Raw genomic sequence first — 21,535 nt, 5'->3', positions numbered from 1 at the left:
TTTCACGTGCCGATATTGCATGGGCCTGAAAGGGAGCAAAGAAAAGCTACCCAGCTCCTTTCTTCATAGGTAGAGAAGGCAAACCTGGAGTAGATGGAAGAGAACAGAGCCTTTAGATCTTCTGATTTATGGTCCTTTGACCGGGGGGGGGGCCACCTAAAATCCTAAATCGGCCACTGCTGTTGATCTTGTTTGAGATGATAGACCAGTACTTTGCACACAAGAGACTGATGTAATAAACCTGCAATGGTATTCATTGCCAGTCCTCCAAGGCCACAAATGGGTTACGTTTTCAAGATAGCCCTAATGAATGTGCATAAGAGGTTTGCGTACAATTGAGGTGGTAGGCGTGCAAAAGTATTTCATGCAGATTTAGCCCTAAAACAAACGGCGATTCTGTATGCAAAGTGCTAATCTGTCTCAAGCAGGAGCGACAGGATGCTCTCCTTAAAGCTTCCGCACAGGTTCTTGCTGGCTCTGGTACTTTCCACGCGGCCCACGTTATTAACATGTAAGCAGCCTTATCCCGGCCAGAACCCCTGCCACGGTGCCGTACCTGGCCCAACTGCAGCAGGGACTCCGGTCAGCCGATCACGCGCCCTCCGGACGGAGCAGCCTTGCCCTTTAAGAGCTCTGGGGGCGGATCGCAGCCGGCCACGCCTTTCTTAAAGGGGCCGCTCCCGGAGCCCGCACGCTACTGAGAGTTTTCCAAGTGGAGAGGCAGCAGAAGTTGGGGGCCGGCGGCTTGCATTAGTTTGACAGGTTTTCGGCTTTCGGGGATTTGATTCCGCAAGGGCAGACAGCATCAGGGCTGCCGAGGACGGGCAGCTCCAGCAGGAATCCCCCGCAGTAAACTTCGCTGCTGTGTTAGCCTCTGCCCCGCGACAGGGTGCCCTTTCCCAGCACCACGATGTACACGATTACCCGGGGACCCAGCAAGCTAGCCACGCAGAGGAGGACAGGTAACCCACCCCGGCTGCCCTCTTATTTTAATGATAAGCCACAGGGCATTGTATTGCTTCTGATGGCAATTTGCAGTGTATGGCGCGTGCATATTTACAGTGGAGTCTTTTCTTTTTTTCTGCTCTGCCGATACTGCTGTCATGTTAAACACCGCATACAGAGAGAGTCGTGCGCCCAGGCGCCAGGTATTCTTTTACAAGCACCGATGCATATGGCACACACGAGGCAAGCACCCGCCTAGAAGCCGCTTGTATTCCTCTCTGCCTGATACTGAGGTGCATTAGTTGTCTGCAAAACACAATCTTGGCCGTGATTTCTTCCTATGTGACATTTACCTTTCTGTATGTGTCTGTCTGTGTGTCTGTCTGTGTGTGTCTGTGTGTTGTAATTCCAGGTCCCACGCAGCAGATTGAAAGCAAACTGGGCGATCTGAAGTACAAAGCTCCGAGCAGCCCGTGCGCCTCCTCCCCCTGGCCCCTGGCAAGGTGAGAGCGAGAATCGGAGAGGGGAGCACAGCCCCGGCTCCCCCCCCGCACAGCTCCCATCGTTGGGCTTCCAAGCGCTGCGGCCCGCCCGGCCCGGCCCGGTGACCTTGCACGTCTCGCTGCGTCTCGGCGCCCTTCTTGTGTGCGATGTCGGGGTGCATTCCCCAGGGTGGGTGGGGGGTGTTCCGGGCCCTCCCCCCCGGCAGGGGGCTGCAATCGCTTGGCATGGCAGCCAGGGAGGAGGAGCTGCCGTCCAAATGACCTTGTGCAGAGGTTAGCGGGAAGGTTCGTCATTGCCACATGGCTGACGGGAGACGGAGTAAGAGGAGGAGGCTGGAAAGAGAGGAGGGGATCGGCTCGGTGTCTCGCCCACCCCACACAGGGCCAGCCCTAGAGAGGGAGAGAAATGCTACCGGGGAAGAGAAGGGGGCGCTGCTCTAGGATCCCAGGAAGGCAGAGAATACGTTACCCAACTCTGAACACTGGCACTGTCTCTAGTGGCCAGGATTGCCCAGTACTAAATTCTGGCACTGCCTTCTATTGTCAGGGCTCCTTGTGCCTGGCACTGTCTGGTTCCAGGAACTCTTGTGCCCAACATTGCCCCAAGGCCCACTGTGAACACTTCCAGCTGTAGCCGGCTAGCGCTGCTACCACCCAAGGTGCCCGGTGCTGACCGAGCCTGATCTTCGGAGGGAAGGGGGGCAACAGGTTAGGGGCCCCAGGTCTTGTGTTCAGGAGACACCTTCCACAGTGGCAGGCTGCACACTCTGGCAATGGCCGCCAGGCGCAGCCACTCAGTCTCCTGCATGCCCACATCACGTGATGATCCCGGGATCCTGTGACAGGGCCCTGGCCCACATTTTACTCGTTGGTACGGTATCGGCTCTTGCAAATCCTGCCACACCTACCGGTACCGTATGCAGGGGCAGCAGGCATGACCTAAGCTTGTTGTGGTGCTGTCCTTGTACTCGGCACCGAACAGTGGTACTGGACTCACCTGGTACCTGGCACTATCCCAAAGAGACAGAGCAACTGCCAAGCTGCCATAGCCATTTCTTCCCTGACCAAATATCTGCTGGTTTCCACTTCCTCCCAGTGTTTCTGTTGCCAGAATGTTTCAGGGGGGGGGGGGGGAAGACACTGCCCATCTCTCACCAAATCTCCCCATGTAAGAATCCATGTAGTATTGAGGGGAAAGGTCACAACAGAAAAAGCCCAAAACTCATCTGAAGTCGAGCGAGACCAGGCCGGACCACAGCTGGGGATCTAATAATAGTAATATCCAATGCCTCCAAATAATCAGGTTTTTCAATAGCAGTAATCACAATTGTGTTATTGCCGTTTGCTATACGATGCGCGAAGGTGAAGCAATTTAGAGGTACATTTCAGTGAAAGGCACTATAATAAACTAAGGCACAAAGAGACAAAAGCTGGGATTTGAACGCAGGAGCTCAAGCCTTCCAGTCTCCTCTGGGTGATGGGCATCCTCCCTTCTCAGAAAGAAAACTGCCCAGAGACCCCCAGCAGAGCAGAGGAAGCACAGCTGGGATTCTCTTTCACTACAGGGTGCGGTGTGTGAGGGATTTCCCTTGGCCAGGGGGGTGCCAGCGTGTGGGCTTGCCATTATTTTGGCATTTCCTTCTTCTTTCGGGCTGGAGACTTTCCCGTGCCACATTACGCCACCCTAAGGCTGTTCTCGAGCCTCTGACCTTGGTGAAGCTTGCCCGAGTACTCCAAGAGTCGGGCAGCTAAATAGCTTTCCTGGGCTCTGCTTCCAGGTGCGGTACTGATCTGTAAGGAATTCCATCCGACTATTTATGGAATATAAGCACCGAGGGATTTAATTCTCACTTTGGAGAGAGACAGAAACCGGGGAGGGGAATGAGGGAGAGAGAGACAAGAAGAGACATAGAGCAAAGAGTAGGTACAGAGAAAACGACAGGAGTCAGGTGGCACCTTATAGAGTAACCAGTTTATTGAAGCATGGGCTTTCGAGGGCAGAGTCCACTTCGTCAGATGCACGCAGTGATGTACAGGAAATGGGTAACATACACACAGAACAAAGTGAAGGCATTGAATTAGGCAAGTCACAGGGGCCGAATCAATATCCTGCATGCAAAAAAAAATGTGCGTCCAATGCTAAATAGCACGTCCGTGGCCTCGAGCGCCCAGGAGAAGTGGCTGTACGCAGGTAAGGAAAACAGAGGCGCAATTTTACGAGCATCCGTTTTCAAAAAATAGACCCTCGTAAACTGAGCTTCCCTTTTCCTAACCTGACTGCTGTCAAGATTTTTTTTTTTTTCCATGTTGCAGCTTTCTATGGTTCCTCCTGCTTAATATCGCAACAATAGGAGGAACCACAGAAAAGCTGCATTTTTTGCTTTTCTGAGCATGGCTTGGGGTTAAAAATGTGCACGTCAGGCGCACATTTTTTTATTATGTTGGGGGTACTAGCTAATAGCCTCATTAACATGGCATTTGCATGTGATGAACGCTATCAGTTATGCGCCGGTATGCTCACTCGATTTTGTCGCGCTATCCAGATATTGCATCGGACGTACGTCTAGAGTTTCCAAACCGCGTGTCCAATCACGTGTTTAGTGGCGCTCTGAGCGGCCCCACAGTGTGACGTGTTAATAGCATTATAGTGTAGCCTACTGACACCTGTGGTAAGTGTGAAAAGACAGAACGATCTGCTAGCACTTAAGTTCATGGATAGGCGTAGTGAGTCCTGACGCATCCTCTCTGTTCAGACCTAGGGTGATGGTGTTAATTTTTTTTTGATGAGCTCCAATTCAGCAGTCACCCAACTCTTGTCATTTTTTGCTGCACCAGTCTAGCACGGCTATCCCTCTGGAGATTTTAGATACAGGGAAAAATTCATCCTGTGAAAACGAGAGGTGCAAAACACTGAAGGAGACAGTGAATGTAGGGGGCCGGGAAGGAAGGAGCTAACAAGCGGCAGGGCTGGGAGGTTCCCCAGAGATTGGAGAGCTTTGAGCATCTTCAGAATATGAGATGCTAATTTTTTATTGAAGATTTCTTTATCAACTTGTACAGTGCAGTCCAAACTTCTGCATAGATGGTGAAGCCTCTTAGCAAGGTTGACATTGCAAAGGTCGGTGGTGGTAACCTCCTCCTCCTGAAATGGCATGGAGGATTTGAAGAGATCAAAGATGCCATATCTGCACTATGAGTGTTGTTTGTGGTATTTTGACAAAATATGCTGATTTCCTATGGCAGCACAGAGTAAGAATGGATGATGTCTGCTCTTTCTGCTTTTTGCTATGAAATCATGTTCTTTCAACCATTCTGAGTTGAAGGATGTCTTGCGCTTGGGCACTTTCAATTAAGGGTGCTGTCAAGGCCGGTGAAACTCACTGTGCATTAGCATAGGATGGCAGCTTTGGGGAGCAGCAAACAGGATCCTGTTGGCTCCATTCACTGAAAAAAACCATCAGCACCTTAAACCCCTTCTTCATACCTGTGCACAATTATATAGTTATGTTAGGTACTGCTTTTCATCATGGCTTTATTTATTTTTGTGTGTTAGACTTTATGGTTTTTTAAATTGTTTGACTCATTTTTTTGTCTAAGCTTCTGACAGGACCCTCAGCTGCTAGCTTTCGGTTTTGTACTGTTATGAAGCATGAAATATTGGATCTTTGGCACCTGTAGGCCCAGAACAAACATGAGTTAATTAATTGGCAAGTATATTAATCCATGAAGACCAACAATCTCCAGTTAATTTGGAGGTTGAAAGTTGGGTGTTTCAAGCAAAAACAGAGGACATGAAGGCATCCTGTTATGTATCAACAGAGGACAGAGTAGCAGAAAAGTGGACGGTCGTAGGACCATAAGAACATAACAATTTTGTGCTGAATGTTCTTGCTGTTTTATCTTCTATTTGTTCTATTTGTTTGTCAATGTTGTGACTGCAAACTGCTTAGAATAACTTGTGCTGCGGAGACGGCATATACATTTTATAAATAAATAAATATATATAACATGCTGGGTCAAAGCAAGGTCCATCCATCCCAGCATCGTGTCTCTGACCGTGGCCAGTCCAGGTTGCACTATTGTCTGAAGAAGAGGATGAATAAATGAGCCGGCTCTTCTGCTGGGTGCCACACATTTTTCCAGCCCTGCTAGGTGTTTGCTGGTAAAGCCAGCTTCAGAATCTTCCACAGCGGCTGGGCTTATCCAGTCATCAATCAGACCTTCCTTCTGTCCATCCGCCTTTAGCATCCGGTCTGGTCGTGCTAACATCCGGCTCGGTTTACAGCTCCAGTGTTGAATTCCTGCTCTTCTTCAAGAGCATTTTTCCTCAGGCTGGCCTGCTGGCTCGCTGGCAACGTTGCATGCCAAATAACCGTTCCCTTTCCCAGGCTAAAGAGCTCTAACTTGTTTAGTCTTTCTTTGAAGACAGCTGTCCATCCCCTTAACCACTTTTGCTGCCCTTCTTGGTACCTTTCCTGATTCCACTCTATCCTTTTTGAGACTGAGTGGCTAGACCTTTACAGAGGCATTGGGATATTTATTTGTTTGAGTTTATATTCTGCTTTTTATGTTCTCGGCTTTATTCTCCATTCTTTACTGAATAATTCCTAGCATTCTGTTTGCTTTTTTTGACTGTCACCGAACACCAAGCTGAGGTTTTCAAGGTCCTATCGACGTTGACGTAAAGATACTTTTCCTGGGTGGTCGCCCTGCATTGTGTACCTATGGTTGGGAATATTTTTTCCCCCTGATGCGTATCAGCTGCATTTGCCCACATAAAATTTCATCTGCTGTTTAGATGCCCAGGTCCCCAGTCTCACGAGGCCACTCCATAGTTCCTCACAGTTCGCCTGTGTTTTAACTGCTTTTAGTATTTTTTTTGTGTCATTCGCAGATGTGATCACTTGTCACTCCCTTTTCTAGATCCATTAATAAGTTAAAGAACACTGGTCCAAGGACAGGTCCCCGGAGCACTCCAGTATTCACATTTATCCGTGGGACTGAGATACAAGAAATTGATCTATTCGAGATCAGCCAGGTAGCTGTGACCAGCTGGCCACTGTCGGAGGTAGGGTGCTAGGCTCCCTGGGCTTTGTTCTGACCCAGCATGGCATTCTTATGGGCTCCAGCTCTTCATTTACTAACTTTTAACGGGTTACCAATCCACCGTAACACAACACCTCCTATTCCATGACTTTTTAGTTTCATGAGGAGTCTCTTACGTGGGACATTATCACATGCCTTCTGAAAATCCAAACATACTGTATTGATCGGGTTACCTTTATCCGCATGCTTATTCACGCCTTCAAAGAGTTCTAATAGGTTAGTAAGGCACAACATCCCTGTGCTAAATCCATGCTGGCTGTTCCCCATTAAGCTATGTAGGAGATCTGTTAGATTTCCAGGCCAGATCTCTGCTCTTTGGGTTGTTCAGGACTCGGGATGTTGCGGTGGTCCATAGGGAGTGAGAGTCTTGGTCATCACACAGAACTTTCAACTAGTAGCCAGACCTGAGGTGCACGTGTACCAGATTCTTGACAGAGTTACATACGGTGGCCTCTGGCCCAGGACTGTCACTGGAGTGGTTGAGAGATACTGAGGAAGAGGGTTATAAATTGGGGTGGGGAAAGTGTTTTCAGTTTGGTGGCATGACATCACGCCACACACCACTTTGAGCCTCTGTACCTGCCGCCATTCATTCTTCTGCCTGGAGTCTTTTTGCCTTTAGCTACATCTTCCATGGTGGTGATAGGTACCATTGACTCATTGGCTTCTGCAGATCTTCAGTCCTTGGGTGCCGTTGGGGGAGACGTAGTGCCTCCACCTGCCCTTGACTTGAGTACATCTTGGACTCTTGCTTTGAGAAGCCCTTCTCTAGGCCCAATGGCTGCCTGGAGTTCCAGGCTGCAGAGAGAACAGTTGCATGCAGATGACGGTGGCAGCGGTGTCCTCTCTGCTGGGTGTGCGTTAATGGGTGAATGAAGATGCATCTGGAATGGTTAGGGAAGATGAGAATAACCTCAGTAGTGTGGAAGGAGCAGCTGCCCCTTTGGGGGGGCTGGAGGGTTCAGTTTGCAGAAGGCCTTGGTCTTTGTGTTGGAATCTATTTGGGAAGCTATGGAGGCCTTGGGAGAGTTGTTACTTCCCAAATAGCCTTGATGGTTGCAAAAAAAACCTATGCTGGAGGAGAAATCTAAAGATTTGGAGAATTTTAAAGAAGTCACTGAACATTATAGCTAAGACCAACCAAATGGCTGCAGTTCAACAATCTCTTAGGTCCGGTTATTGGCTAAATTGGAAAATACTGAAAACTTGTCAGCGGAATTTACACTTTATACATTTTCCTAAGCTGCCACAGCTATCTGCTAAAGAAATATTTCATAGATTCCTCACAATTCCTACTCTTTCTCTTTCACCAATTTCACAGGCCTTTAGCTGGAAGGAGGAGTTTGAGTCTGAGGAGGAGGAATTGGCAGTTTCTGAGGAAAATTTGGATTTAGCCACATTTCTGGAGACTTCGGACGCTGGGCTGGTTAAGCCTGCAGCTCTTATCGTTCCCCTTGCTTCAGATCCTGGTATAGACCGCCTGCTAAAGCTTCCCTTTAAGCATCAAGATGGGAGTTTTCTAGGCTGCAAAGTTAGAGTTTTTTCTGACGTTTCCAGGGTGACCTAGAAGAGACGTTGACCATTTTTGTTAATGAGGCCAAGGGTTTTGCAAATAGGAGCCCATGTTTTAAATATTTTCCCTGTGAGTGTTGTATTACATAGAAGGATGCTTCCTATATTTTTTTTGAACCTACGCGGTTAACTCTTTGCTTTGGAAGCGATGAGTTTGTACGACTGAACACCCAAGCCCGATCCCTGTACCTTCTTTGTATGCTCTCATATAAATATTAGATGGCGCTGTCTCGCCTCTTATCTCCCTCAGATGGTGGGACTGTGGGAGATTACACGGTGGGGTTTTTTTTTTTTTTGTTTTTTTTTTGTTTGCATTTGCTCACAAGGAAAGAAGAACTTTTTAATGTGAATTCCTTTTCAAGTTTTCTTGAAGTGTGGGGAAATCCTCAGGTAGTTGTGAATGAAGAGTCATTGCCCAGCGAGTGAGCGGATTTCTCTTTTCTTGTGCCCAGCAGCTTCCCCCACCTCCTCCTGTGGGGATTCCAGCGCAAATGAAAGTGGCTATAACTAGAGCTTCAGTGCCCCGAGCTTTCATTTGCAGCCATGAGAGAGAGAGAGAGAGAGAGTGTGTGTGTGTGTGTGTGTGTGTGTGTGTGTGTGTGTGTGTGTGCGCGTGTGCATGCGTGTATGTGCATTCCTGCGTGTGCGTTCGTGCGTGTGGTTCCTCCTTCTTTTTATTACCTTCCCACCGCCCATTTTAGCCCCGCTGTTCCCGTGACTGCCCTCTGCCAAACATGGCCCATGGTTCTCTCCAGAACCTGCCGTGATTGCATTCTTGAGTTAAGCAGTGGTTGTTGCTGTTGAGTGATGGCCGAGACCTCCTTTCTCTGCTTTTGGGTTGTGAGCGCTGCCTGTGCAGCACCCGTCAGGCCTGGAAATCAAGCCCGGAGCTCCTGGTGGGTTTTGCCACCGAGTTATTGGACCGGCTCACATTGTCTGCTGTTGACGAAAGGTTTCTTTGCCAGGGACGCAATACGCTATGTAGTGGTACTCGTAGTAGCAATGGCCTAACAGAACGGAAAACTTTCTGGCCACGTGAGACTTGTAGCTACCGGAAATGCCATCTGGGTGCTCACAATCGGTTCACCCCCAGCGGTGGCACTATCGCCGCACTCCACAGCTGTGCTCGGCTCGGCGAAGCTTTGCCGGCACCTGCTTGGGTTTTATTCCTGCATTCTGCCGTCTGCTTTGTCTTCTCCCTGCTCCTTGAAAGGACACCACCAGGACTACTTCTAATGACCTTTCCTTTAACTTACTGACCACTGCATTTGTTAAACATTCACCCAGTTCAGTGTCACAAGTAACTAACTGAACACATTTGCATTTGGGATTTCTTTCATAGAGGTTGACAGTGAACTAATTTTCAGGAATCTCGAGCTGAGGCCAGGGCAGTTTAACAGGGGAAAAGCAAATTGCATGGAAAAAAAAATTCATTTGTAACCCTTCTATCTCACTGTGCATTGCCCAGGTGGCTGTAGTGCTTCTGCCTCCCCCTACGGTGCCAAGGGGAATAGAAACAATCCTCGGGCAGTTCTAGCGCTCATGGAGCTGCGTTCCTTTGATTTCACTCCTAAAATTAGGCAGTAAATCTGAGTTGGTGCTTTCTGTGGACGCGCTGCCGCTTGTTGGCTCTTTCCCTTCCCAGTCCCCTGCGGTGTTTTGCCACCTCTCGCTTTCACAGATGCCTGCAGGTATTTTTCCTCTGTGCTTCTTCTCCAGGCCGTTTTATCCAGAGGGCAAATGCGGCACTTGCCTAGGGCCTGAAGCCTTAGAGGAACCCAGCTTGATCCTCCCAAACAAATTAAAGAAAAATGTTAAAATGTCAGCTAACATGCCCCATGTTACCTTCTATAGGTCTTCACAAGGATCCACTGAGTCCATGGTTCGTAAATTGCTCAAAGATTTTAGGTGGTGAGGAGTGGGGAGGGGTCCAGGGCCTCATAGAGGCTTAAACCGGCCCTGCCTATTCTTTGCTCTTTGTCCCTCCTGGTCTCGCTCTCGTTTTCTCCCCTCCCCCATCTCTCTCCAAAGCCAGGTAATAGTGATGGCTGTGCCGATTGTAACAGGTGCTTTGCTCCACTGAGCTACAGTGAATGCAAAGGGACCTGGGGGGAGGCCCCACAAGGTCAGGATTTAGCTCCATTAGCATTTCCACTTTAGAGAGTCCAGCGAGGTGTCAGAAGCAGCTCTGGAGTCTGCTGGTCCTGATCCACTGTGCTTTCCCTTCCCAGCAGTAACCCGGCCCCAAAGCTCGTCTTCAACAGAGTGAACGGGAAGAGGCACCAGGTGGCGGCTCCTCAGCCTGTGGCCACAGAGGAATGCTACACACTGGCGCATGAGGAAAATGTGCGATTTGTCCATGAGGGTAAGAGCTTGTGCCCCACCCAGCTTCACCCCCCTGCTGCCTGCCCTGTTTCTCGTCTCCCAAGGTTGCCCCATCTCCCAGGGATAGCACCACCTGCTCCCCACCCTCTTCCTCATCTCCTATCTCCCGGGGGGTATTCACTGCCTGCAGCCCCCATCTTCCAGGGGCATCACTGCCTGCTACTCCAGTGGTCTTACTGCCGGGTGCTCCATCTCCCGGGGCTCTCACTGCCGGGTGCTCCATCTCCCGGGGCTCTCACCGCCGGGTGCTCCATCTCCCGGGGCTGTCACTGCCGGGTGCTTGGTCTTCCAAACCCCAGGCATAGCCTTGCCTGTTGCTTCTTTGCTGTTTGCCAAAGGTATTGCCGCTGGCTGCCTCACCTCCCAGGGAATCACTGTCTGTTGCAGCTTTGTTGTCTTTCGGAGGTATCATTGCCTGGTCCCCCTCTCTGAGGTATTTCTTTCTTTTTTTTTACCCCCCTATCTTAAAATCCTAGGCAGGGAACAACATTCATGCATAAAAACTGTCAACACACAAACATCAGACAAAGCAAACACATCCTGCACTTCATTATATAGGATATCTAAAGACAACTCTGCATTCCTGCCTAATGCCCCTTCCCCCTCTCCTCTGTGCTCTCCCTTTTCCCATATCCTAGGGCTGTCATTTCCAGGGCCCATTCTCAGCTTGCTGGCCCTCTTCTATTTCTCAGGGGGCTTCCTTTCCTGGAGCTCATCCGTAGGACCCTCTCCCGCTGTGCCTGATTAGCCTGCACGTCTTGTCTCAGCGTGTTTCTCTTTCCCCATGTCTCTTGTGCTGTGTTGCTATTTTTTTTTTCTCATTCTCTCTTAATCTCCTTGGCCCCTGCTTTCTTTTGCTTCCTGTCTCTTCATCATCTTCTCACTCGTTCTCCACCTCACCTTCTCACTCTCGTTCTCACAGCCTGGCAGGAAGTAGAGCAGCAGTTGGATGACAGTCAGCAGGGGAAGAATGGCCGAGGACCTGTGCAGTATGTGGAGAAAACCCCAAACCCTACCTTGAAGAGTAAGTGTCCAGCACTGATATCCTGTGACTTTGACGGGCTGCGGAGTCCCTTTCCCTGCCTTTCTGGAGCGCTCACTGGATGAGTTCTTCTCCCTGCAAAGGCTGGAGGAGGACGTCCTGGCAGAGCCTCTCCCTGTCAGAGGAAGCATTCAAAAGTGGAAAATTCTGTCTTGATGAGTCCTGGACAAAGCAGGATTCGTTGCAGGTTGTGATACCTTTTTTTTTTTTGGATTAACCTAAAGTTACCCAGGAATCTGGGAATTTTGGGGACTGCACTGGGTGCTGTGCTCATAGATTAGCAAAAGCTCCTTCAGGCGAGGACGGGATCAGTGTGATTTTGAAAGCTCATGTAAAACATCCTTTGTATAACTTTCATCTTAAGCCAGTAAAAGGTAGCACGGTCTGCAAAAATTGCAAAGCACGCCGGCAGCTTTTTCAATGTGAAAACCTTTGAAGCAAAGGCGTTGCAAAACCATGACGGAGCCAGATGTTTGCTCTGCCCTAGAAGAGCAGGATTCTCTGGGGCCGATGCAATAAAATTTGCGGAAAGCGGGCGCTGACTTTTCAGCGCCCGCTTTCTTAGTGCACGCATGGCGCCCACAAGGGGGGGGCACCATGTAATAAACAAATTAGGGGGTCACGTTAGCAAGGAGGTGCTGGGGTCGCTAGCATGACCTTAGCGCCTCCTTGCTAACGCGACCCCGCGGTTACCGGCGGTCTGCCGGTTATGAAAAGCGACACCGAGCATATCGGCGTCTGTCTTCAAAGCAGCCGGCGGAGTTTTTTTTTTTTTCAGTGCGCTCAGCTATTAACGCCTGCTCCAGGCAGATGTTAATATCTGAGCGATAAATGTGCGTCTGAGACGCACATTTATTTTTTTTGCATTTGGAGTGAATGAGTAATAGCCTCATTCACGTGCATTTGCATGTGATGAGCGCTAACTCATTCACTCCACGTCGGACGCGCGTTAAATAGGCGCTAATCCCCCTATTGCATTAGGGGGTGGATTAGCGCTTATTTAACCCGCGTCCGACTGCGGGTTACACAGTGCGCTCGGCCCCTCTGTGAGGCTCCTCCCAGGTAGTGCTGGAGGCCGGAAGGAGATAAGAACTGCTCCGATCGGGCCTGAGTAGATGCACAGCCTCTGTATTCGGTTACTCATGTTTTCTTTTCTTTGATTGTCAGACTTTGTCCCCATTGACCTGGAGGAATGGTGGGCCCAGCGCTTTCTGGCCAACATTGAAAACTGCTCCTAAAACGGACAGAGAGGAACATCAGAAGTGGAGCAGCTCCCACCTCCTCCGCCGCTCACCTTTCTCCCGTGGGGTAAAGAAGTTTGGCAGGGGAGTGGGAGAAGAGCCCCAGGACCAACCGTGGGGTTTTGAGGATTTAAAAACAAACAAAAAAAAACAAAACAGTTTGCACTGGGGACCTGGCCGCCTGATCCCATGGAGCTCCGAATAATGGGAGAGAGGGTAAGGGATGTGCACGGCTGGGATGAGGACATCCAGCATTCAAGAAAGACATAGCCATAACAGCAGCTCCTCCCTCTGCTTCTCCAGCTCTTACAGCCAGCGTCATGGCAGCACACGAGGAGTAAGCATAGGGGAGGGAGCAGGGGCTAGCGGAGCTCCTGTTTCGCCCACCAGCACCTGGTCGTTCACCCATGGGCACAAGTGCTCACATCTCACACTTTACACCATGGAAGTTGTACACAAGGACCACCTGTTTACAAAGGGCACCTGAGGCCCTGCTGGCTGCATGGACGGTTTGCACTCGCACATGTAGACGGTGCCAGCAGAGCCGCTGCACACCTGCCAAATCAGCCGCTCACCACCAATTTCTGCTGCCACTCTGCCATCCTCATGCCAAGGTCACCGTTATCTGAAGATCAGTTCTCTGGGCCCGGTACTGCTCTGCATAAGTCGGTTTGACTGCATTAGATTGCTTTCTTGTCCTCGCTGAAAGCATATCATCATTTCTGTCAGCAGCGCAGCCCTCCGCAGGAGGTGATGTAGGATCATTCTTCAGCGCTTCAGCTCACAGATGCACAACGAGGTCCTCTTTGTTAAATCCTGGTCATTGCTGTTACCACAATTGTAGCTACTCATTTGTAAAAATTTATACACAGAGGAACTGTCCCTGGTAAAAAAACGTGCCTTCAAATGAAATATGGCCACATGGCGTGCATACAAGTGCACGAGGCTGGATACTAGAAGCATGGGTGCGGGGAAGGGATGAGATGGCCTCTGCCTGAGTGGCTTTGAGAGGAATGGGTATAAGCCAAGTGTTTATGTGTAACCTCTGCAGAAAGAACTTTAGGAATGTAATGCTGTGCACAGTTTTCAGCAGAAGGGCCAGATCCTTCCCCTATCATCACGAGATGCTTAGTGAGTGATGGTTTTCAAACCCACACAGAACAGTTTGCATTAGAATGGGGGGCAGACTGGAAGCTATAAAAGCAGGACTGGACTACCACTACATAATGACATGGAGCCGGGGTGAGGGCTAGGGCAGAGGGTAGCAGAGTGGTTGTAACAACTCATATCAATAAATCAGGGGTGGCCAACTCCAGTCCTCAAGAGCCACCAACAGGCCTGGTTCTCAGGATATCCACAATGACTATGCATGTGAGAGATTTGCCTACAGAGGAGACAGTGAATAAATTTCTCTCATCAACATTCATTATGGATATCCTGAAAACCTGGCCAGTTTGTGACTCCTGAGGACCAGGGCTGACCACCCCTGCCATGGTCCTAAAATATGAGAACCATTCAGACGTTTGAGAACTGGAGGACAGCCCCAACTGCCCCCTCCTGGTACTGCCGTTGGCACAGGCACTAGCAGTGTACCCAGAAAGCCACATATACAGAGGGAGGGCTATAGATAATTGTGGTGCGTCTCAGCTAATTAGCCAGCTATACCACTGAATACTTTTGGCTATCTTAAAGTTAGCTGGATAAATTTTCTGCCGAATTTATCTGGCTAACTCAGCTCCTCCCATTATATCCCGGAAAACTCCTAACTTATATGGATAGATTTTAGTCAGGTAGAAAGAAGCCGGATAAAGTCTGAATTATCCAACTATATGCTTCTAAAGATGGACCTCAGGGTCCCTCCACAGGGCAGCTCTCTCACCTCATTTTAGCCAGACTGAAAATGGGCCCCTTAAGGTTGGGGCAGGAGTAGGCAATTCAGATCCTAGTGAGCCACAATGAATGTACACGAGAGAGATTTGAATGCACAGCCTTCACTGTATACTAATCTATCTCATGAATATTCATTGTGGCGATCCTGAAAACCAGACCTGTTTGCAGCACATGAGGACTGGAGTTACCTACCTAGGGAGTATAGTACAGCCCACAGCAGAATCGTAACAAACCTCATTAAAAAATATATTGCCAGAAGTCCCCCAGAGTCTATGCAAACTGCCACTGATATCACCTAAAGCCTTCTCCAGAACAATACTTCCCAACTGGCTTCTGGAGACACACCTAAGCAGTTGGGGTAGTCAGGATCTCCACCCTGCATATGATAATGATTTGCATGCACTGCCTCCATTGTATGCAGATGTAACTCATGCATATTCATGATGGAGATCCTGAAAATCCAGCCCATTTGTGATTCTTGAAGACAAGATGTAGTCCTGGATGCGATTCTCTGCTTTTCACAATAGCACTGGTGCCAGGAGATCCTGAGATAGTAATCCATGCCCGTCTTAATAACTTGCATGCTATTGCTTGTTTGGCTTGAATCACCCACGCTGGTGGCATGGAGATTAGGAAAAATGTAATACACCACTGCTTGAGGTGAGAATACATGAGCAGGTCAGATGCGTCTCTGTTTCACACCCTCTCCTCAAGCTTACTGATACTTTGCACTCAGCCTTACTGTGGCAGATGAGCACATAGAGGCAGAGCAACCATTAGAGGGCACTAGGCAGTCGCCTAGGTCAGCGGTAGTGGGCAGGGCGCCATTTTCAAAAAATGTGAAAGAAGGGGGGGGGGGGGTAACGGGAGAGAGAGCGCCCTGTAAAAGGATGACCATAACTCTATATAGCTGCCACTGTCAGAGGGCACATTCAGCTCCGGGTGGGTTTGGGGGATGTGGTTTTACATTGGTCTGCCTAGGGCGCTACAGACCCTCGCACCGGCCCTGCATGGAGCTGGGTCCAGGTCACAGAGAACGCTTCCTTTGTCTGCTCCCATTAAAGGGAATCTGTCGGCCCCTTGCTTGATGGAGGTGGGGGCAGGTGCTGCTGCTGCTGTGAAAAATATATTTTTAAAGATCTACTGCAACAGAAAACTCTCTTTTATATGGAAAATATTGAGCATGGAATCACTGACATCAATGCCTACCAAGAACATAATCTATTTTTTCAAGTTAAAGTGGTTCCATATTGTGATTCAAAGTTTGTGCCCTGCCTGCAGACGGATGGAATAAAGTGGGTCAGTGCTACTTACCTAAAGATCTGCCCGTCTTTCCTGGAATGAACGTGGGGCATCTTATGTGCAGGGAGGGAGTGGGTGGGCTCAGGACCGAAACATTTCAACCACACACACCACATGATCTGCAACAAAAACTGCTCCCACGCAGCCTAGAAGATTCATTTAAATCTCTACTGTGTTGGGTGGTGGGGTTACAGCTGGCAACCTCAGTTTTTGGGCCTTTAGGGCAAAGGCCCAGCCATATTTATCGATTTAGACTGTTTTATATGTCACCCTTTTGCAGCAGTAAGAGCAGCTACGCTTGTTAAATACAATAAATAGTAAACCATATTACATCAGAAATTTATTTAACAGCTTTTTTTTTTTTTTTTATTTAACAGCTTTTAATATACCGGTGTTCGTGCAAGCACATCACGCCGGTTTACAATAAACTTGAGAAAGGAGGAAATTACAAAAAACAGGGAGTGGGGGAGTGGAGCAGGAGCGAAAAGAGGGGGGGGGAAGAGGGGGGAGAGAGGTAAAGGAGGAAAGACAGCAGCTGAGAAAGGTACAAGGAACATATCAGTATTTACAGGATAGGTTGCTTAATGAGGTTAGAACAAGGTTGATTTTTTACAGCGGTTAATGAGGAATAAATAGATTATATAATGATATATATTAAAGCTTAATTACAGCAGTTATGGTGGATTATATAGATAACTTATTAAACAATTAAACACATATATATAAAGTATTAGCTTATTTACAGCAGTTACAGCAGGTAATAACGGAGTCTTGATTTCGACATATAGGTTGTAAGTTTTAACTGGGTTACAGTGGAGCACGGTGGGAGGGTGGCGGGGGTATAGGGGGTATAGGGAAATATACAGAATATAGAAAAAGACCACCTACAGGATCTTAACCCATTAATAAAGCAATTAAATCTACAGCCCCTGCATCCATATTCAGTGATGTTTCATACTTCAGTGTTTCCCAACCCTCTTTTGGAGGCGCACCTAACCTGTCGGGTTTTCAGGATTGCCACAAGGAGTGTGTAGGATATAGACTTGCATACCCTGGATTTCCAATGGATGCAGATCTTCCGCATGCATATTCATTATGGATACCCTGAAAACAGGAGAGGGTTGGGGAAACTACTGCATTGAACAACTGTGTCTTACAACAGGGGTGGCCAATTCCAGTCCTCAAGAGCCACAAATAGGCCTAGTTTTCAGGCTAGCCACAATGAATATGTACAACAGAATTTTGCATGCACTGCATGCAACTATATCTCATGCCTATTCATTGCAGATATCCTGAAAACTAGGCCTGTTTGTGGCTCTTGGCCACCCCTGCATTAAGGGAACATCTAAAAGTTAACCGACTCTGTGGACATAAGCTCCTGTGGGCCTGAGATTAGAAGCACCAGCGAATAAACCTAGCAGGCACATCTCACAGAATGCGTCATTGGGAGGGAGTGGATATTCAAACAGATTTCTTGCTTGAGAACGGCATGGTGTGAAAAAAATGTCTTCTTAAGGTTTTTGCTAGTGGGCACAGAAAACTTTCAACATTTTTATCACAACTCAGGGCAAATATACTCACTTGAATGGGTCAGAAACCGGTTGAGTAAGAACATAAGAAAATGCCAGAGTAGTGAATGGAGTTCATTGAAGTGGCATGGCAGAGGGAGTAGCCCTTGGACCGCTCCGTTGTAAGTGAAATTGCATTGAAAAAGGTTTGTCTCTTTGCAGATGATTCCATAATCTGCAACAAAGTAGACACCCAGCAAAGTGTGGAAACTATGAGCAGGGGAATGGGTTAGAGTCTGCAGCTAAGATTTAATGCTAAAAAAACCCACAGGCATTTGGACTGCAAAAATCCAAGGGAGCGGTACAGTTGGTTTGTATGGGAAGAGCACCTATGCTAGATGATCGTTTTCTGCTGTCAAATTTCTGTGTGAAAACAGGCAAAATAAAACAGCATCACCCTTGTGCCATTGCTACAAGTAAATATTAAAAATAATATTAAATCGATAGCACCTCAACAAGGCTTACAAGGTAAGGAGGGAAGAGGGAATGGAATATCTGTGAGAATCAGGCCTCTTGCACAGGCAGCAGCAATAGAGACGTACTTCACCCAACTTCTTTGACGGGGGAAGATGCTACTGCTTGGTGATTTCAAGCTGTTGCCCATTGATTGGGACACTGCGGCTTTGGTGATGGTCGGAGCCTGAGAGATGCTGAAGTGCTGCAGAATTTGCATAGGCCCTGGGTTTTTTTAAGGGGGCGTGTCAGGGGCGGGACCAAATGACGCTGCATTTCAGGGGCGGGATGCGGCGTTTCGGGGGCGGGACCGGGGGCGTGGCACCGGCCCGGGAGCATGATCGAGGCCTCCGGACCAGGCCTCGGGTCAGATGACAGCGCGCCAGCAGTCCGCTGGCGCGCGTAGATTTACGTCTGCTTCTAGCAGGTGTAAATCGAGGGACAAAGGTAAGGGAGGGGTTTAGATAGGGCCGGGGGGGGGGGGGGGGGGGGGTTAGGTAGGGGAAGGTGAGGGGAGGGCGAAAGAAAGTTCCCTCCAAGGCCGCTCCGATTTCGGAGCGGCCTCGGAGGGAACGGAGGCAGGTTGCGCGGCTCGGCGCGCAGGCTGCCCAAAATCGGCAGCCTTGCGCGCGCCGATCCAGGATTTTATAAGATACGCGCGGCTATGCGCGTATCTTATAAAATCCAGCGTACTTTTGTTTGCGCCTGCTGCGCGAACAAAAGTACGTGATCGCGCTCTTTTTTAAAATCTACCCCTAAGTAAACTTGATTAATAGCCGTTAATGGACTTCTCCTCCAAGAACTTATCCAAACCTTTTTTGAACCCAGCTACACTAACCACATCCTCTGGCAACAAATTCCAGAGCTTTATTGTGCGTTGAGTGAAAAATAATTTTCTCCAATTAGTCTTAAATGTGCTACTTGCTAACTTCATGGAATGCCCCCTAGTCCTTCTATTATTTGAAAGTGTAAATAACTGAGTCAAATCTACTCGTTCAAGACCTCTCATGATCTTAAAGACCTCTATCATATCCCCCCACAGCCGTCTCTTCTCCAAGCTGAACAGCCCTAACCTCTTCAGCCTTTCCTCACAGGGGAGCTGTTCCATTCCCTTTATCATTTTGGTTGCCCTTCTCTGTACCTTCTCCATCACAACTATATCTTTTTTGAGATGTGGTGACCAGAATTGTACACAGTATTCAAGGTGTGATCTCACCATGGAGCGATACAGAGGCATTATGACATTTTCCGTTTTATTAACCATTCCCTTCCTAATAATTCCTAACATTGTTTGCTTTTTTGACTGCTGCAGCACACTGAGCCAACGATTTTAAAGTATTATCCACTATGATACCTAGATCTTTTTCCTGGGTGGTAGCTCCTAATATGGAACCTAACGTCGTGTAACTACAGCAAGGGTTATTTTTCCCTATATGCAACATCTTGCACTTGTCCACATTAACTTTCATCTGCCATTTGGATGCCCAATCTTCCAGTCTTGCAAGGTCCTCCTGTAATGTATCACAGTCTGCTTGTGATTTAACTACTCTCAATAATTTTGTATCATCCGCAAATTTGATAACCTGTCATCATATTCTATGTTTATTAGCACCTGTGGCAAAACAGGAGTTTTAACTGTTATTTGTCTGTCATGTAAAACTCCTTTTATTGTGAAAACTTTCTTTCCCTGTTGATTTTTGAGTTAAACAGCGGGTGGCAGCATATCAGGGCAGTATTCCACAGTATGGGTGGACAATTCCGGTTCTAGAGGGCCATCAACTGGATGGATTTTCAGGATATCCCTCACGAATATGCATGAGACATAGTTGCATACAATTGAGGCAGTGTGATTACAAATCTATCTCATGCATATTCGTGAGGGATATCCTGAAAACCTGACTGGTTGGTGGCTCTGGAGGACCAGAATTGCCCAGTTCCAATTTACAGCAACAGTAACTGGAGTTGACAAAGCAATTCTCTGAGCCAAAATGAGCTTTTGACATCATTCAGTGAGAGAGTAGTTGGTGTGTGGAAGTTTGAGAACCATTTCAGGTGGGATAGACTACTATGTGCTGACAACAAAACATTACTTAGGACCCTCAAATCTGATTGGAAAGATAAAGCAGTTAATGTTACTGTGAAAATTCCTTTTTCTTTCTCCTGTACTTTGTGGGGCAGCTTTAATCTTATTTACAGCGAACTCAAAACCTTTTAAATAAAACTATTTAGTTTATTAGTACTGTGCTTGTAACTCAGGTAAGGCCGGTGCTATAGGATCCCAATATTTTTTAGTAAATATTCTGTGCTTTTCAGAGAGCTCTATGACCTCAGTTTGTAATGAGGTTGCAGTTTCCCTAGAAATTCTCAGGGAATAGATCATGGGCAGAGTACTTACCCAGAGGCAAGCAGAAACCCAGTTTGCAGACAGGAGGTTAACAGGGAGAGAGGTGCACAGGTGCAGGCGAGGCCTGTACAGTGTGTGTCTTGGGTTCCTCAAGTGGCCAAAGGTTTAACCCCAGATAGGTTGCAGGGATAGTACTAGGACGTTACATAACACACTGCAACCATGTTACAGAGGGTGATAGGCCGTGGTATCCAAGAATCCAAGTTAAAGTAAAAAAAAGGATCTCTTACTTCAGGGGTGGGCAATTCCGGTCCTCGAGGGCTGCAAACCAGTCGGGTTTTCAGGATATCCTTAATGAATATGCATGAGATCTGCATACACACTGCCTCAGTTGTATGCAGTTGTCCTGGAGAACAACTATTATGGCATATTCAGGTTGATGAGGAATGCAGCATACTGAAGATGACCCATGCAATTTTTCAATAGCCTTTTTAGGGTCACAAAGGAATTCTTTTGTACTTGGGGTGGGGAAAGTGGGAAGAGGTGGGAAGGGGGTTATACAAAGTTCTACAGGCTGTTTTGCCTTCTGCTGGATCACCACAGGCAATATCCCAAAGTCAATGGACTAATGGCATTTGTCAATTAAACCATCAACTCTCTAAAGGCAGCAAGATGTTGCTTTGAATGTGTTTGGTTTTTCCCTGTAAGGATTTAATAGGTGAAACATATACAGTTACCAGGGTGCACCCATTTACAGGTTTTCTGCACAGGTATGGCACACTTGGATAGGATTGGGCATTCATGGTAAAGCCCCCTTGGAGCTTCCAATGCATTGGGGAATTCTAACCTAATGGCAGCAGCTTATTTACTGAAGGTTTTAACCCATTTTATGTCTATGGGAGAAAGGCTTGGGAAAGAGAAATCTCAATTTCTTGTACCTACTTTAAAATGCTTAGACAGAAATGTTTTTAAAATCCTCTGGAGGTTACAGAGAATTTTCCTGAAAGAGGTGAATTAGCTTGTTAAATGGGCACTTTGCAGGGGGCATCATATTGGAAGGTTTTCCTGTGTTATTACTGAGTAGCCCCAAGCTGTACAGTCATAGCATTGCACACTCTTCTAACATCTTTTTTTTTTTTTAAAGGCAGGTGAAAAGTGGTTTTAAAAAGAACACACACACCACA

General features: G+C 47.9%; 1 protein-coding gene across 2 annotated transcripts; it reads left to right on the top strand.

The window, feature by feature from the left end:
* The first annotated feature begins 674 nt into the window (after window positions 1–674).
* Window positions 675–15,997, top strand: MCRIP2 (MAPK regulated corepressor interacting protein 2). 2 transcript variants are annotated; one of them, XM_029577053.1, is made up of 5 exons: window positions 675–962; window positions 1,358–1,448; window positions 10,361–10,491; window positions 11,434–11,535; window positions 12,721–15,997. In XM_029577053.1, exons 1-5 carry the CDS (start codon window positions 911–913, stop codon window positions 12,789–12,791), a joined length of 447 nt encoding a protein of 148 aa, XP_029432913.1. In that variant the 5' UTR covers window positions 675–910; the 3' UTR covers window positions 12,792–15,997. The 2 variants fall into 2 exon arrangements, with proteins under 2 accessions (XP_029432913.1, XP_029432912.1); XM_029577052.1 differs by having other exon boundaries at window positions 679–962; window positions 10,358–10,491.
* The last annotated feature ends 5,538 nt before the right edge of the window (window positions 15,998–21,535 follow it).

Source organism: Rhinatrema bivittatum, chromosome 14 (assembly GCF_901001135.1).
Source record: "Rhinatrema bivittatum chromosome 14, aRhiBiv1.1, whole genome shotgun sequence".
In the NCBI taxonomy this organism is placed as follows: Eukaryota; Metazoa; Chordata; class Amphibia; order Gymnophiona; family Rhinatrematidae; genus Rhinatrema; species Rhinatrema bivittatum.
Note: the sequence above shows the minus strand (reverse complement) of the source record. Positions and strands in the feature narration are given on the sequence as shown.